A 16,348-nucleotide genomic window follows, 5' to 3' on the forward strand; every position below is an offset into this window, starting at 1 on the left:
GTGTAAAGGCCCCCCTTGTCAGTGCAAGACTGGGGAAACCTGGTAAATGTTATGCTTTCACTTGGGGAGAAGGAACACAGGCAGAGCAAGGAGTGAGGCTTCTGGGAGAGGCCTATAGGGTGAGGGGCTGGAGGAGAGCACGGGAAGAGGGTGAGCCACTGGCGGGGAGAGCTGTGGCCCTCCACCAGCACCCCGCTTTCCCTCACAGCAAGCCAGTCGCCGGGCAGAGGGCTGTCTCTGCCGGGGAGGAGGACGTGGTGCAGAGCCTGGAGGACGGCAGGCAGTCTGAACAGATGGCGCGGGGACACTCCTCTAGCTGTGCTGGAATCTCAAGTCAGGGCCCATCCCAGTTAGTGATGGGACACTGGGCCACCTGATCATCTTCTCCATGGGACTGACCTCACCACTCACTAAGTGTGGGCAGAGAGGGGCCCCGCCTAGACCCTTCATTCCATCCAGGGCATGCATTCTCAACTGGGGTGGCACCTCTCCGACGGGGGTGAAAATTCATGCTTGCGTGAGGGGGAGGAGGTTGTGGTGAAACATTTTTTTAAGATATTACAATGATTTGTGGCTTTCTGAAGGCACAGTAGGTGACCATATCTATCTATCTGGAAAGAGAGAGTATCTGTGGTACTAAAATTTCATGGGGGAAGATGACAAATAGGAAAAAAAAAATCTTAAAAGGCTCACTTGGGGTGGGTGGTGATTACCGCAAGACAGGTTGAGAAACCCTGAAGTAGGGCCTCGTGTCCCCGAGAACCTGCCAGTGGCCTGATTAGGATCTGCTGGTGTGCTAAGAAACCCGACCCAGGGGGCGCCTGCATGGCTCAGTCAGTCAAGTGTCTGACTCTTGATTTCAGCTCAGGTCATGGTCTCAGGGTTGTGAGATCGAACCCAGTGTCAGGTTCCACACTCAGCACAGAGTTGGCTTGAGTTTCTCTCTCCTTCTCCCTCTGCCCCTCCCCCCACCCTCTCTCTCTAAAAAAAAAAAGTAAAATCTAAAAAAAAAAAAAAAAAGAAGCAGCAGCCCTAGCCAGCAATCTCCAAATTGCAAGGCACGCTAGGCAGGTGTTGGTAGCTCCCTGCTTGCTTTCGGCTGAGCCAGAAATCCCTACCTCTCCCAGCCAGTTCCTCTCCTGTTTGCCTCAGTCAGGCCTCCATGACCACCAGTGAGCCCTGGGCAAGCCCCACGCCCCGCAGTGAGGACTTCCCAAGGAGATTAGAACTAGTGGAGCCTGGCCTATCTTCCCAAGGTAGGAAAGTGTAAAGGTTCTCTCCTCGGCAGACAGCAGTGAGTCTGACGAACGTACCATGAGATAGGGTGATGCTTACACAAGAGCCCTGCTTCACAGCTCAAATCTGAGTATCTCTATTTTCCCTTATCAGTGCATACTGACATCATAAGGATGAGATCACATCCTTTCCAACATCAACCTTCTGGCTGTCCTAACCAGATCAGTTTAGAAGCATCAAGATGGACAGTGAGAATCCAGCTTCCTTATCACTATTTTGTAAGAGCTACTGATTTTTATTCTAAATAAACCTGTAGGGAACATGGACAAATCATTATGTCATAAATGGCCATGACTGTGGCTTCAACTATTAGCCACTTTTGTTTATTACATTTAAATTTCAATTATTAGGCTGAGATAGTCAGCTTTTAAAACACTGTGTGATTAAAAGAAAGAGCAAATATTTCCTGCCTTAATGTATTTCAAATGATTATTATTTCATATTAATCATGTATGAAACTGTATGCAGCAAAGTATGGATGATTTTTATTCCTGTCTTTTAAATAGGCACAATGTTTCCCCAGCTCTACAATTTATTAGCTATTTGATTAAAAAAAAAAAAAACACAAAAACAGCACCTTTTGGGGAGCCTGGGTGGCATGGTTGGTTAAGTGTCCAACTCTGGGTTTTGGCTCAGGTCATGATCTCAGGGTCATGAGATGGAGCCCCACATGGGGTTCCATGCTCAACGCAGAGTCTCCTTGGGTCTCTTTCTCCCTCTCCTGCTGCCCCTCCCTTTACCCTCCCCTGTGCTCTCCCTCTCTCTTTCAAATAAATAAATCTTAAAAAAAAAAAAAAAAACCCGCTTTTTTTTTTTTTTTTAAATGTCAGCTCTAGGCCCAACATGGGGCTCCAACTCACAATCCCAGGATCAAGAGTTACATGTTCTACCAACTAGGCCAGCCAGGAGCCCCCCAAAAAAACAGCTTTATTGAGATATAATTAATATACTATATAATCTGCCCACTTTAAGTATACAATTCAATGTTTTTAAATATATTCACAGGGTTGAATAACCATCACCACAGTCTAATGTTAGAAATTTTCGTCCCCTCTATAAGAAACCTTGTACCCACTAACAATCACACCCCCCTCCTTCCTGATCCTGCCACGCCTAGGAAACACTAATCTACTTTCTGTCTCTGTAGATTTGTTAAGTAGGCACACATTTTTGAACAAAATCATTTCATATTCCAACTCCATAATTAACCAATAGCTTATTATTGCATAATCAGCCAATAACTTAATCACATTTAACCAATTAGATTCATACCTCATCTCTTGATTTTCGCTGGCACTTTGTGTGAAAGTGAAGTTGACGTTGGTCTAGCGGGAACTGCTCTGTGTTACTAAAACTGCATTCCTAATAAGCACTAAGGCAACAGATTTAACTTCCTGCCCAGAGATGTTCACCGAAGAGTCAGTAAAGTTTTTAAGTGAAATGATAAATGCACCAGGAGCTTGCCGTTGAAGAATTCCTATGGTGAAGGTGTTTGTAAAGGCTAATCTTTAAGGGCACCTGGGTAACTCTGCCTTCGGCTCAGGTCATGATCTCAGGGTCCTGGGATCGAGCCCCACGTCGCGCTCCCTGCTCCGCGAGGAGTTGGCTTCTCCCTCTGCCTCTCCCCCAGCTTGTGTTCTCTCACTCACTCACTCACTCTCTCTCTCTCAAATAAACAGAGTCTTAAAAAACAAAAAGTAAAACCTGGCTAATCTCTAAGGTAAAATCCACCCACATTCTCTCCAGCACAGACATGTTGACTGGGCTGGTTTTGAACTCTTGGTTTCCATAGATTTGGTTTACTTGAGGGATTTTCTTTTTGGTCCTCTCTGCAATGATTACTGTGTGGCAATGGACACTTAGCGTCCTTCTTGAAGGTCACGACTGCCTTGCATAGCACTGAAATGGGTGGTTTCAGTCCAGACCCTTCCGCTGCTAGCATGTGACAAGTTCTGGTCACGAGAGCTTTAGTGCGTATACACACACAGTCTGTCCTTACCAATCATCACAGAGTTTTCCATAGCAAACAGCATGTCTGAAAATGGATATATTTTTCTAGACCTTGTAGCTGTTTATGAGGCAGTGGTGTCCCTCTCTTAGCACCAGATAAATGGGTGGGCTGAAATGGCAGAATCTGAGGCACGTCCATTAAGATGAGGAAGCAGTCATTATATAGACAAGAAGGTGGATCTGGCCAAGGAAATTATAACTTTCCCCAAGTCTTTGCCCTCGTGTAATGCTCAGATTACCAGAATCCTATTTGCGGAATAACAATGACTTGCACTTTTTCACCAATATGCTTTACAGACCGTGTTTGCAGATGTGATTCACTTTGAGTCTCATTACAATCCTGTGACGTAGGTAGGATGGGTCTTTCATTTTCCAGATGAGAAACCAAGTGTGAGAACCTGCTCAAGGTCAAATGGCGAAGTGGCGGAAGCGGATGCCTCAGCTGCGGTAGGTCTCTGCGGAAGCAGTCCTCTGGAGAAGCCATACATGGACTCCAGCTTTGCTCAAAAAGATTGTGGAACTTTTTCTTTGGAATACTTTCCGAATCTGTAGCACATCTTTGAACGTCCTCAATGGAGGCAATATCTCATCTTCTAAGTCCGTGGTCCTCAAACTAGAGCAAGCATTAGAATTACCTGGAGGGCTTGTTAAAACGCGGATTGCTGCGCCCACCCGCAAGTTTCTGATCCATTAAATCTGAGGTAGGGCAGATGATGTTCCCAGGTGATGCTGATACAGCTGGTCCAGCGCTGCATTTTGAGAACCACTCCTCTAAGGAATTTACTTCTGGAAAGAGGGAATCATTAATAACCAAGTCTAGTGATGACAGTGGGAGATCAAGCTAGGGAATTCCACCGTTGGCCAAGACAGTGCGCAACGATAAAGACCACCACCAGTTCTGAGGGCAATTCGAATAAAGAACTCCAAAAAGGTTCTAGATAATGGCGCTTTGGTTGGACTAAGTGTGAAGCTTCCCAATATCACTGCTTTAAAGGGGATTTCACTCTTTCAGATGTGTGCTAAAGAATTTTTTCTGGCACAGTAGTACATGTGTGAGATGTGCGTTACCAACTCTTGCATTTCCCAGCTTGGGGAAAAGAAAAGAAACCATGGAGGTGACACCCACATTAGGGAGAATCAGTATCAGGGAAGAATTAATGGCCATTTCCAGCAGTTGACTAGTCAGACTGGTGTAGCAGGGGTCCCTTCTGGGCTGCAAATGTGACAGGTGTGGAAGATGGGGGAAAACGTGGACTCTTCCTACCCTGACTGTTCTGTTGAGATTGGAATGGAAAAGGTAAAAAGATCTAATTTTGGATGCCAAAGACAAATACACAACATTTTATGGGGAAAGAATTTTCCAGCAGGCAAGAAAAATGAACTGTCTTAGGTACTTAGGCTGGGAGTCAATCCTTCGTGTCACAGAAGGGAAAAAAAGAGGCGGAGGACTGCCTAAATATTCGTTCTAATTTTATTTTCAATTCTACATTACATTAAACTCTCCTTGTACTCCTCTTTAATTTACAGCAACTGCTGACACAAATTGGTGTGCCTTCTCTTTGACATCAGTATTTCTCTTGAATTATGCATTTCCATCTGGAATGAGGTTTGGGGGCTAAAGCCGTCTTTATTTTAGATGGATGAAAACAGAGAGGAATCAATTGGGGGTTGAGTGCAAAACCAAAGGTAGGTGGGGCCGATATACATTCAAGGTAGCATCTCACTGCCCCAAAAGACTATAATATAAATGGTATTAAAAAATTACACCGGTCTTGCAATTTTCAACATATTGATTAAAATTCAGCTACTAGAGAATAAGAAAAACTATCAGCCCTCATCCCAGAACTTCCAGATTCTTCATTTACTGGTACCCTACAAGTATTTAGTAACCATTTGTAAGAGTACAGATGATCATAGAAATTGCATCAACTCTATTTGATCTACATCGTACATTGATTGTGGTGGTTCACCCTCAGAGGTCAGCGCCATGGACTGATCTGGCTCCATTTGTGGTGATATATGGCTCCTGGTCCAAGTCAACCAGTGGTCTCTATTGACAGAGGTCATTTGCTGGCTCCAACTGGGGCCTGATTCAGTATCTACTGGTTCTGGGCTGGCCACTCATACCAGTAATGGGGCGTTAAAAAAAAAAGATTATTTATTTGAGAGAAAGAGAGAGAGAGAGCAGGGGGAGGAGCAGAGGGGGAGGGAAAAGGACGGGGAAGGAATCTCAAGCAGACTCCACGCTGAACTCGGAGCCAGACGTGGGGCTCGATCCCACAATGCTGAGATCATGACCTCAGCCGAAACCAAGAGTCAGACGCTTAACCAGCTGAACCAGCCATGTGCCCCAAAATGGGGCATTTTGATGAAGATATTTTGAGTTAGCCCTTGCATCAAAATGACCATACAAATAGTGTCTCAAATTACCAAATAACATACAGAACAGACATCCCTATCCCCATATCCTCTTCTGCACCTCATGCCACTCTCAGCCCAAGCCTGGGCTCTGCCCTAAAAGCAATCTTCAGCCATCTCAGAAAACCCTCCATTTTTAATCTTTCCCAATCACACACTCCACCCCAGGAGTGGGAATTGGGGACAAGTTGAAAGTCTTTGTACGCTGCTTGGTGATTTAGAAAGGAGAAGAATTTTATGTTTTACTTTTTATGTTTTACTTATCATAGTTTAATGTGAAAAAGTTCTTCAATCAGTATGGCCACATGAAAGCAGCTTGGTCATAATACTGTTGGGCTAAAACTGGCTGTGCCCAGCAGCCACGGCATGATGTCACTTCCTCTCTAATAGCGACAGGTGCTCGACCAGCCTGAAGAACATGTGAGAGGCTCTACTGTCAACCTGGGAGTGGTGGCCGTGAGGCCAGGGAGCCCGGTGCTGCCCTCGCCCCTCTTCAGGCTCAGAGGCAGGGCCGGCCTGTGCTCAGCAGGGGCTGCTCTTAGTCATAGCCCGCGCTGCTCTTTGGGCTGGCTGGCCACAGAGAGTGGCCTGTGGAGACTTGAAACTGGTCAAAAAACCCCATTCTGGCCGAAAATGTCTGCGGTGGATTAATTTATTCTATAATTTAAAGAATTCCATTATTGGAATGCAATTAATGAAAGAGAAGTAGAATCCTGAATATGAGCTAAAACTGGAATAAAAAAAGGCCCTTTCTTCAGGCAACATTAATGGAAGCTTTGTATATAAATAACTTTATATATTGGTGAATAAATGGCACTTACAACTACAATGTCTATGAGTGATTCGCTGGGTTCTAAAAACTGGCCTTGCCTTCTGTGGTCAGCCATCTTTTTTCTTTGGGACTCCACTATTCTCAACAGAAAACAGTTAATCCGATATGATTTAGTATCTCACAAAAGATTCTGCTAAAACATTTTCTGCCAAATGTTCATCTTCTAACAGCTGCTTTTTTATGTCAGTGAGAGGTACTTGAAATAAAATCATTGTTCTCTGTGAAAACTGCGTGCTCCATAATACAGAGCTACCAGATTATTAAACAGTAAAGATATCTGATAATATTAGCACCAACCACAGGTCCCTCTTCTGCTGATGCACTAAATTTTGAGTAATTAGTCGTTGTGCAATATCATATTTATATCCTTTTTTTGCTTGAGCTGTTAGGCCACAGAATCAGTAGGCAGTTGCTGTTATAAAAGGGTTCTCTGGGGTATTTATAATGTTTCTGGTTCCTTACAGTTGCTGGTTCACTCTCGGGTCTTGGGCTAGTTGTACATGGTGGGAACGAAGGATGGAACTGAACAATTGTTCTGAGAGTCTCACTGCTGAAGGCTGGTGTGGATGATTCACAACAAACTGTGGATGCCTTGGCTGGAATACCTGGTGTTTTGTCTACACAACCCCAATTCATCACATACTGGCTGATTTGTCACTTCATCAGGGGGAGAGGGTGTAGTTACGTGAAGGCTGTGTTCGTATCTGGAGAAGCTAGCGTCTCGGGCACAGGTGTTAGGGGAGATATCTCAACGAGCACTGTGTTGCAAAAGAGTTCCCTTCACATGCTGTTTACTTTAAGTGAAGGATAAATTTCTGCTCCAAATGCCTCTCTGTTGCACAGATAAGTGATTCCCCAAAATGGGGGTGGCAGGCAGCCAGACATGCCCAATGGAAGGGCATGCAGGGATCATCTGAGCATTTCATTTTATTTTCTGTAAACTACACTGCCATCTTCCTGTGCCATCTGCAGAGAATCACCAATGATATGGACTGTTTCTGATGGGAGTACGTCTTGGTCCTTAGGTGAGTCAAGGCTCAAAACATGCTGACAACCACGGACACTGGTAGAAGGATCTATTGGTTTTGACCATGAAATAAGCATCTTACTTGGTCCCCCGACCCTTTTATTTTAAAGGAAATGACCTACCGTTATGTTCTCTGAATTCTTAAGAGTTCTTAAACTCACTTCTCAGTATCTCCATTGCCACCTCCCTAGTCCAGGCTGCCATAATCTGTTACCAGATAAGATCACTGCAACAGTCTGGGTGGTTCCCCCTGCCTCCAGTATTGTAATCTCCAATTTATTATTCTTTTTCTTTTTTTTTTTTTAAGAATAAATTGGAGCCCAATGCAGAACTTGAACAAGGGACTTAAACCCATAACCCTGAGATCAAGACCTGAGCTGAAATCAAGAGTTGGATTAACTGACTGAGCCCCCCAGGTGCCCCTCCAACTTATTCTTTATAAGCAGCCATGTTAATCTTTTAATAGAGTACAAATCTGATAAAATCTATCTCTGCTTAAACTCTTCAGTGACTCTCCACTGCCCTCAGGAGAATGTGCAAATTTCCGGTTGTGGCAAATGAAGCCCTTCACAACCCGTCCCTTTTATAGCTGCACCTCATCCTTTTCCATCCTTCCTTGTACTGTAAGCTCTTTCCACACAGAACTACTTGAAAAGGCACCAACACTGACACACCCTCTTGGCTCTGGACCTTTCATGAGCTGCTGCCTCTGCCTGGGTTACCCTTCCCCAAGCTGACTTGTCCTTCACCTCACCTTCCCTTGCCCTCTCAAAGCAGGGTCATGGGCTCCTCAGGCCAGGTGGGCTCCTCAGCCGCGCTCCCATAGCACTTCAGGTGCATCCCCATCACGGCACTTCTCATTTGACTGTGGGCTACAGACTCTTCCAGACCCAAGCTCTTTGGGGCCAGGGACTGTCTTATTACACCATTGCCCTATTATACCAGCGCACACCTGCTGTTTGCAATGCAGAAAATTAAAATACAGTGTGCTGAGTAAATGTGTGCACAGTGGGGTGCTCCTCACCCCATTCTGCCATAACTTCCCACCGGGGTCTTTTCTGTTTCTTAAAAGACTGTGACTTTCTGTGTTTAAAGGACGGTGTTTTTAGTTCTTGAGGTCACTTTTGTTTCATCGACCCTGGGACAAGAATAAGGTGACGGGCAGCCTCAGGATCCCAGGCTTCTCTCTCTAGCGGGCTTTTTTTTTTTTTGTTTTAAGATTTTATTTATTTGAGAGAGAGAGAGACAGACAGACAGAGACACAGAGAGGAGAGAGAAAGAGAGAGCACACGAGGGGAGGGAGAGGGGCAGAGGGAGGGGGAGAGAGAATCTCTAGCCGGTTCCACGCTGAGCGTGGAGCCTGAAACTGGGCTCAGTCTCACGACCCTGAGATCATGACCTGAGCCGAAACCAAGTTGGATGCTCAACTATCTGAGCCACCCAGGCACTCCTTTCTAGCAGTTTCAAAAGACATGAAGAATAGAAAAGAGAAGGTCTAATATATACCTTCTAGGGGTTCCAGAAGGAGATGATTGAGGAAGTAGGAGAGGCAATAATAAAGAGAGAATGCTTAAGAATTGTTCAGAATTGAGGAGAAACACAAATACTGACGTTCAGGAAGAAGAGAGTCATCAGCAATATAAATGAGAAGAAGTTCAGATGTGGGCTCATTGTAGTAAAACTGCAGAATGGCAAAGATCAAGAGAAAGTCTTACAAAACCCTACTGTTCTTCTGTTCAAATGTAAACGCTAGGTTCTGACATAGGCTGCATCTTTATAGCACTAAGCATCCTAAGCCAAGAGGTCACATTGTGTTTGTGACATTTTATTTCTTAAGAACTACTTGTAGCAAAAATAGCAAAATATGAAGAAATAACAAAGCTGGGTGGTGGATCCATGGGTGGTCATGATCTTGTTCTCTATACTTTTCAGTGTCATTGAAACATTTCACAATTTATAACGAAGGAAGGAAGGGAGGACGCAGGCGATCTGGCTGGCCTTGGGATGACTGGGGGAAGTAGTCAGTGTAAGTATTTGATGCAAATTATATTTCATGTACAACTGAATCTACACAATTAGATGCCCACATGCTAAAAACTAAAAGAGCAGACTAAGTAGAGGAAGGCAGTTTTCTTTTTCTTTTTAAAAATTTTAAAAGATTTTATTTATTTATTTATTTGAGAGAGAGCACATGCAAGCACAAGCAGGGGTGAGGAGGGGCAGAGGGAGAGGGAGAATCCTGAAGTAGACTCCCTGCTGAATGTGGAGCCCGACTTGGGGCTCCATCCCAGGACCCTGAGATCATGACCTGAGCCGAAGGCAGACGCTTAACCGACTGAGCCACCCAGATGCCCCAGAAGATGGTTTCCTTAACTGGGAACACGACAGTCACGGGAAGTCACTTAGCAAATGTAACCATGATCTTTCTTTTCCTAGTTTTCTCTTTTTTTTTTTTTTTAAAGATTTTATTTATTTATTTGAGATAGAGAGTGAACGAAAGGGAGCAACAGGGGGAGAGGGAGAAGCAGACTCCCCGCTGAGCAGGGAGCCCGGTGCGGGCCTGGATCCCAGGACGCTGAGATCATGCCTGAGCCCAAGGCAGACGCTTAACTGACTGAACCACCCAGGCGCTCCTGTTTTTTTTGTTTTGTTTTGACCAAAGGAAGGAAAAGGATATAAAACTTTGTCTTTAGAGACCCTTTCAGGGGAGTTGTAATTCACCTAACCTCTGGACCCCCTCTATCCCCAAATCACATCGCTTTCTCAGGGTTGTTCCACAGTATAGAGCCCTCCTATCGTGTTTAAAGGAGTGGAAGGACGAGGAGGGAAGTGTGAGTGACCGGCCGCCCCTTTACACCCTGTCCCACTGCAGTACGTTTTACACACGCACGCACGCACGGCGCTCAGGCCACCGACAGTCTATTCACACGGCGCAGACATCCTCAGCGCTGAAAATACACAAAGTACTCACACCGCTCACCTACAACACACACGCTTTCACACCAAGGCAGACAGAAGTTCGCCAAGGCTCTTTTTTCATTTCCTCGTTCACCTCTGGCATCAGCGACAGGCACGGAGGGCAGTGGGCATGGCTCCAGCTCACTGGGCTCCACAGTTCGGCTCCGGAAGGTTTTTTGCCTCTTAATTTCAGGTCTACCCAAGAAACATCTTCACACCCTGGAAACCACAGAGAAGCACCCCGCCACGGGCTCACACTGCTCTCCTGGGAGGGGCGGAGGGTGGGCGTAGGAGGCTCCAAGCCGGCACTGGGAATGGATAAGCAAGCTCCTGCAACCTTAAACCAACCCTTCTTACGGGGACAGGGACTATTTCCTGTCCTTTCACTTAGGTAGCGTCGAGGCCCACAGAACACTCTAAATCTAGATTTAGATTTTGCTCTCTTGACTTTTGCTGAGGTTTTGACAGTTTTTTTTTCTCTTCTCTACATCCTACCGCCCCCCCTCCACACCCCTCTTCTCACTACCATGGCCCTTTTTAATCTCTGGCTGGATCTGAGTTCTGAAGCACGGCCGGTGACCCCAGCTTCTGGCTCAGGAGCCCCAAAGACGTCTGGCACCAGGCACACGTACGTGCATGTCCAGGTCTGGCCATGGGACGGTACTTTAGGAAAACGGAAAACACAGCCTTGTATTTGGCCCTGGTCCAGTTCCTCAAAGTGAAGATGACATTTCTGGTAAGCAGTTACAATTAGATTTTTAGAGCCCTGGGTTTTCAACTGATCACATGCAGGATTAAGAAAGATAATGTAAAATACTTAATTCTGCCCGATTAGCCAGCAAATGAGGTGATCTGCCGATACGGAAGTAATGTAATAGAGCTAATACGGACCCCCGGGCATGACAGATGTCTTGTGCCTTGTCCATCAGTCTCTTCAGCAATCACCTTGTCCTCTGTCCTTTCTTTATACTCACTCAACTCCTTTTTGTCGTCTTCATTTTTTCTGGTAGCCAGAGTTGACAGTTTGCTCAGGTATCATGTCCATTTATTGATATCATTCCTAAGGTTAAGATGGCTATTTCAGAGCCTCAGCTGGGTGTTCTGTATGCTATGATGCTGGTTTCAGAGATGCCATTTACCCTCTGTAACTTAATTTTGGCCTGGCTTTTCTATCATGCAGGTAAAATAATCTAAGGATAGGTTTTAAAATGGGAAACTGGGCATTTTGTTTTCATAATATTAAAAAAAAAGAATGTGTATCTGAGGTTTATTCTTTCCCTTGGCATATTCAAGGTAGAATTTAAGGAATATAAGGAATCCTATAGATCCTCGAGTCCCCTGAGAACACTGGGGGTCAGTGAGCCTAAGTGACCCTAATACATACACTAGTCACTTTCCCAGAAGGAACTAGAACTCTTTTGTTATTTCAGGAAGGCCTGTTATCATATGCCAAGCATATAGTAAGCAGTGGGATTGCCCAAAAAGGAACTCTCTGAGTTGGACCTTGAGGATGGATAGGAGTTTGCTAGGCAGGGAAGGAGGAGTGTTTTTGTCTTTCCTTAAACTGGAGAGCGAGTTTGGGAATGTTAAAAAAAGGGAATTATATTTTCCCTAGCCTCTCCAGTTAGCAGTCCAGGCCCCTATTTAAAGAAGTCTCATGGAAAGATGATCTGGTTATGTTCTCTAGGAGTAGTTCACCTCTCCTTCAGGTTTGGTCATTCAATGACGAGGATGAATGGAAGTGGTCTGTGCCCGAAACTTTGATATCTGGACTGGAAAGATCCTGCCACACTACTATCCGTGCGTCCAGCTCCTTGTCCTGTACAGGAAGATGCTGGAATCAAATGGCAGTGGGACCTGGGTTTCTTTCCACTCCGTGGACTGGAGAGCATATGCGCTCCTGGTACATGCTTCCTGGTACCCTGACATGATCCGGGTACAGTGGACACATAGGGACCTAGTAATGAGCACTAAGAGGTACTGGGTGCTTACACGTGCCAGACACTGTTCTTACGTGGGTTCCTGCCTTTAAGTGAGGCTGCACTCTATGGCACAAAGTAGGCCGTGCCTTTGCAAGATCTGGAAGCTTCTGAAAATCTAGAGAAGTGGAGGGATTACAGAAGCCTGCATCATGACAAGTGACAAGGAAAGTCAGTGCTGAGATGCCATATAGGAGGGACTGAAGGCTGGGCGGACTGCCACAACATCAAGAGACAGAGGGGTGCGGTAGAGAGTACCCGACGTAGGAGTCGGACAGACAGACCTGGAATCAGTTCCTGGCTCTGCCAACTTGCCAGCTGTCTGACAGGGCAGATTCTTTGCCGTTAGGAGCATTACTTTCCTCCTCTCTAAAATGGGCATTAACCCGTCTTGCAGGGTTGTTCTGAGCATACAGAGTCCAACACAAAGCCCAGCCCAGCACAGCCTAATGCCTGGCTTTTGGGCTTTAGCCTTATGTCCCCAAGAATCTGTAAGAATCATGGAGGTCGAAGATGCCTCAGAGATCACCCACTCAGACACGTCCTGTTTGGATGTACAACCCGAGCCCAAACGTAATGAGTCCTTTGCCCAAAGAAGCCTGTAGGTTAGTGGCTAAATCAGGGTTTGAGCTCAGGACATCATCTGGCCTTACCTACTGGGACCGATGATTACAGTTAAACCATAAGCAATATTCTCAAGATAGTTCACCAAAAAGGTGATTTAGGCTGATCCTGTTAGTTCACTTCAGATTATTTTCTCCTCACAAAACAGCAGACTTTTCAGTATTCGCTTTAGGTCACTTCTGAAGTACGTACGCTCATTTGCTTTCTTGTGTGTGTTAGTCTGCTTGGGCCATCATTTAAAAAACCACTGGCTGGGTGGCTCAAACAACAGAAATTTATTTCTCACAGTTCTGGATGCTGGAAGTCCAAGATCAGGGTGCTCACAAGGTGGGCTTCATTCTAAGGCCTCTTCTCCTGGCTTGCAGGGGGCCGCCATCTTGCTGTGTGCTCTGATCTCTTTGAGTCTACACAGAGAGTGAGCTCTCTGGTGTCTCTTCCTATAAGAATATTAGTCCTATGGCTCCATCCTTATGACCTCATTTAACCTTAATTACCTACTCACTGCAACATACGAATTTTGGAGGGGACACACTTCAGTCCAAAGGATTGTTATATATGTTCCTCCATCCCTCCTGAGCCTTTCCATTCAGGTCTGTTTCAAATGGGAGGTACATGGACAATGAAGTATGTGAACTATTAAGTACCTAAAAATGAGGTATCACCTATGGCCTGGCTCTTTTTACCATTCCTTCAGGTCATCAACTAATAGAGACCGAGAAATGTGGCAAAGCCAAGGTCTGGATCATTCAATATATTATTAATTGTGGGAATGAGGGTTGAAGAGTTTAAGACTGGTAAGCAGACCCCTTCTGAAAGAAAACGTGACCATGAGTAAAGCTTCTCTGAAGATCTGCCATGCATTTGAGTGATGAACAGAAACAGTGCAGCTTTGACATTTATTCTGTTATTTCCAAGGGAAACTGTATAAAATAACATATTTTTAAGGGAAATTGTTTCTTTAGAAAGATTAAGGAAAAAAATCCTGTCAAAAGTGTGTAGGGAAATATCTAGACTTAAAAAGGAGCTCCAGTGCCTGGATCTGAAGGCAATGCAGATCTAGTTCTTTGGCATCAGGTGTGTATCCATTCAGAAGTCATCTTAAGTCAAGGGGCTACTCAGCCTACTTATATAGAGATTTTGGAATGCTTGAGAGGTTCTTTATGAGACCAAGAGTGAACCTGGCCAATTACTGGCTCCTTTGTGAGGATACCGCCCGGCACACTCTTTGAGAAATGATATCCCCTCTCTTATTTGCTAGATGTGGCTCCAAATAGTTTTTTGCTATGTCCCCAAATCATATGTCCTCCAAATTTCAAAGTAATGCATGAAAAATAAAGGGTCATGGAAATACTGAAACAATTTAGAATATGGAGTAGAATGTAGAAGTCCTCCTTTATGGCACCTGCCTCCTGTCCCCTCCTCTTCCCCATCCCAATGAGCAATAGTAGTTTGGTGGGGTTCTTTTCCCCCAGATTTTTAAATATGCTTTTATTTACAGAGAGCTAGAGTTATTTTTAACTAAATGTCACCATTGCTATTAAAATTTGATTTTCTCATATTGATGATTATGTAGATACATCTGATCAATTTTTGATTATTACAAATAAAGCCAGAATAAATATTCTTTAGCAATATTTGTATATATGAACATTTCTGCAGGATAGATTCTTAGATTTACTGGGTCAAAGGGAAAGCATATTTAAAAAATTGGGACTGTCAAATTGCCCTCTGAAAACATTGTAAAATTTACACTCCCACCAGAATTATCTGAGCGCATGTGCTTCCAATTTATTTGGACTTTGACATTATCAGTCTTTGTTTTTTGCTGAACTGATGTTAAGGGGGGAATCTCACTGTGATTTTCATTTGTATAATCCTGATTTCTTGTGAGGTTGAACATTATCACATATATTTTCTGTATTTCTTCTTCAGTGAATTGCCCATTTACGTTGTTCGAGAGAAATGGTTGATCTTTCTGAGTTGTAGAGGCTTCCCCTAATTACACATATTAATCTCTGCTGGGGGAAATATTCACATTTTCCATTAACAGATATTCAAAAGTGCATGAATGGGTCTGGAAAAAAATATGGAAGGATTTGTACTAAGAGTATAATGGTGGAGAGGGCCCCTGGCTGGCTGGGCCGGTGGAGTGTGCGACTCTTGATCTCGGGGGTTGTAGATTCGAGCCCCACTTTGGGTGCAGAGACTACTTAAAAATAAAATATTTAAAAGGATAACGGTGGTTATATCTAAGTGGTAGACTCATGGGTATTTGACTTTCTTCTTTATACTTTTCTATGTTGTCTGATTTTTTCTCCTCTTGAGAACTAAGTATGTATTAATTTTATGAATGGAAAGAAAAAAACCCAGTAGACTGATAAGTAGGGTCAAGGTGCTCTCAAGGCCGTTCCAAAAGACGATCTTCCAAGATACTTTGAGCAGTGGCAGTATCAGTAGATACTTAACTTTCCTGAGGTCAAAATATGGAGGAAACGACAGTTAACTTCTTGGATAATAAATTGACATGGCAGTTAAAGTTAGCCTTATTATTTTATAGTTACCTCTTCAGCATCCAAGATTCTACTGCTCTTTACCCACAGTGTTTTCCTCTCCCAACCCTTTTCCAAGTCCTGGCAATCAACAGTGAAGGGAGCTCAAACTGTATCTTGGCTATAATGTAAGTTTCTGGACAGAACTGTGCAAAGGCTCTTTTCAAGGACAAAAAGGAGTAGGAGGCTACAAAGACCCCTCAGAAATCCTACTAATTATTAACAAATGCAAAGAATGTATGTGTTCATCAGAAGGAAAGAGGTGGGAGGGAGAAAGAGTGCTTTGCTGGGGAAACACATTTTAAGGAGCGTCACAAAGACTAACACTGGCAGTGCCCGGGTAAGAATGGTGAGTGTTCAGTCCTCTCAACAAGACTATGGCCAAGGAGGAAACACCTCAGTTTGCCTGAGGTGGGGAACAGCTCTTAAGAGCTCTAAATTCATTGGTTCTAATGACATCTGGCAATATTAGCTTGGTCTTCCCCTGGCTAGAGGGTGGGAATGGAAAGAGGATGTAGGTTGGGGGGAAAAGTCATACAAAGATGGGAAAATGGCCCTTCAAATCTGGGTTTTCAAAGGCTGAACAATTTCAAAGAATGACAATTCTGAATGGTGCCTCAGAGGTAGATTAATGGGAGCCAATCCTTAAGAACAG

The 16,348-nt window shown here is 44.4% G+C and overlaps 1 protein-coding gene across 3 annotated transcripts in view; it reads right to left on the reverse strand.

The window, feature by feature from the left end:
- RBKS (ribokinase) overlaps positions 1-16,348 on the reverse strand; it is an 82,500-nt gene that overhangs the window by 14,854 nt on the left and 51,298 nt on the right. The window contains exon 8 of one of the 3 annotated variants that reach the window (XM_032391494.1): positions 2,941-3,919. The exons of the other annotated variants lie outside the window; for them this stretch is intronic. Coding sequence (XP_032247385.1) covers positions 3,893-3,919 — 27 coding nt within the window. The 3' untranslated portion in view covers positions 2,941-3,892. Of the gene's footprint in view, positions 1-2,940; positions 3,920-16,348 lie in introns of those variants that run through there. 3 annotated transcript variants of the gene reach the window in all.

Source organism: Phoca vitulina, unplaced genomic scaffold, assembly GCF_004348235.1.
Source record: "Phoca vitulina isolate PV1807 unplaced genomic scaffold, GSC_HSeal_1.0 scaffold63, whole genome shotgun sequence".
NCBI classification, from domain to species: Eukaryota; Metazoa; Chordata; class Mammalia; order Carnivora; family Phocidae; genus Phoca; species Phoca vitulina.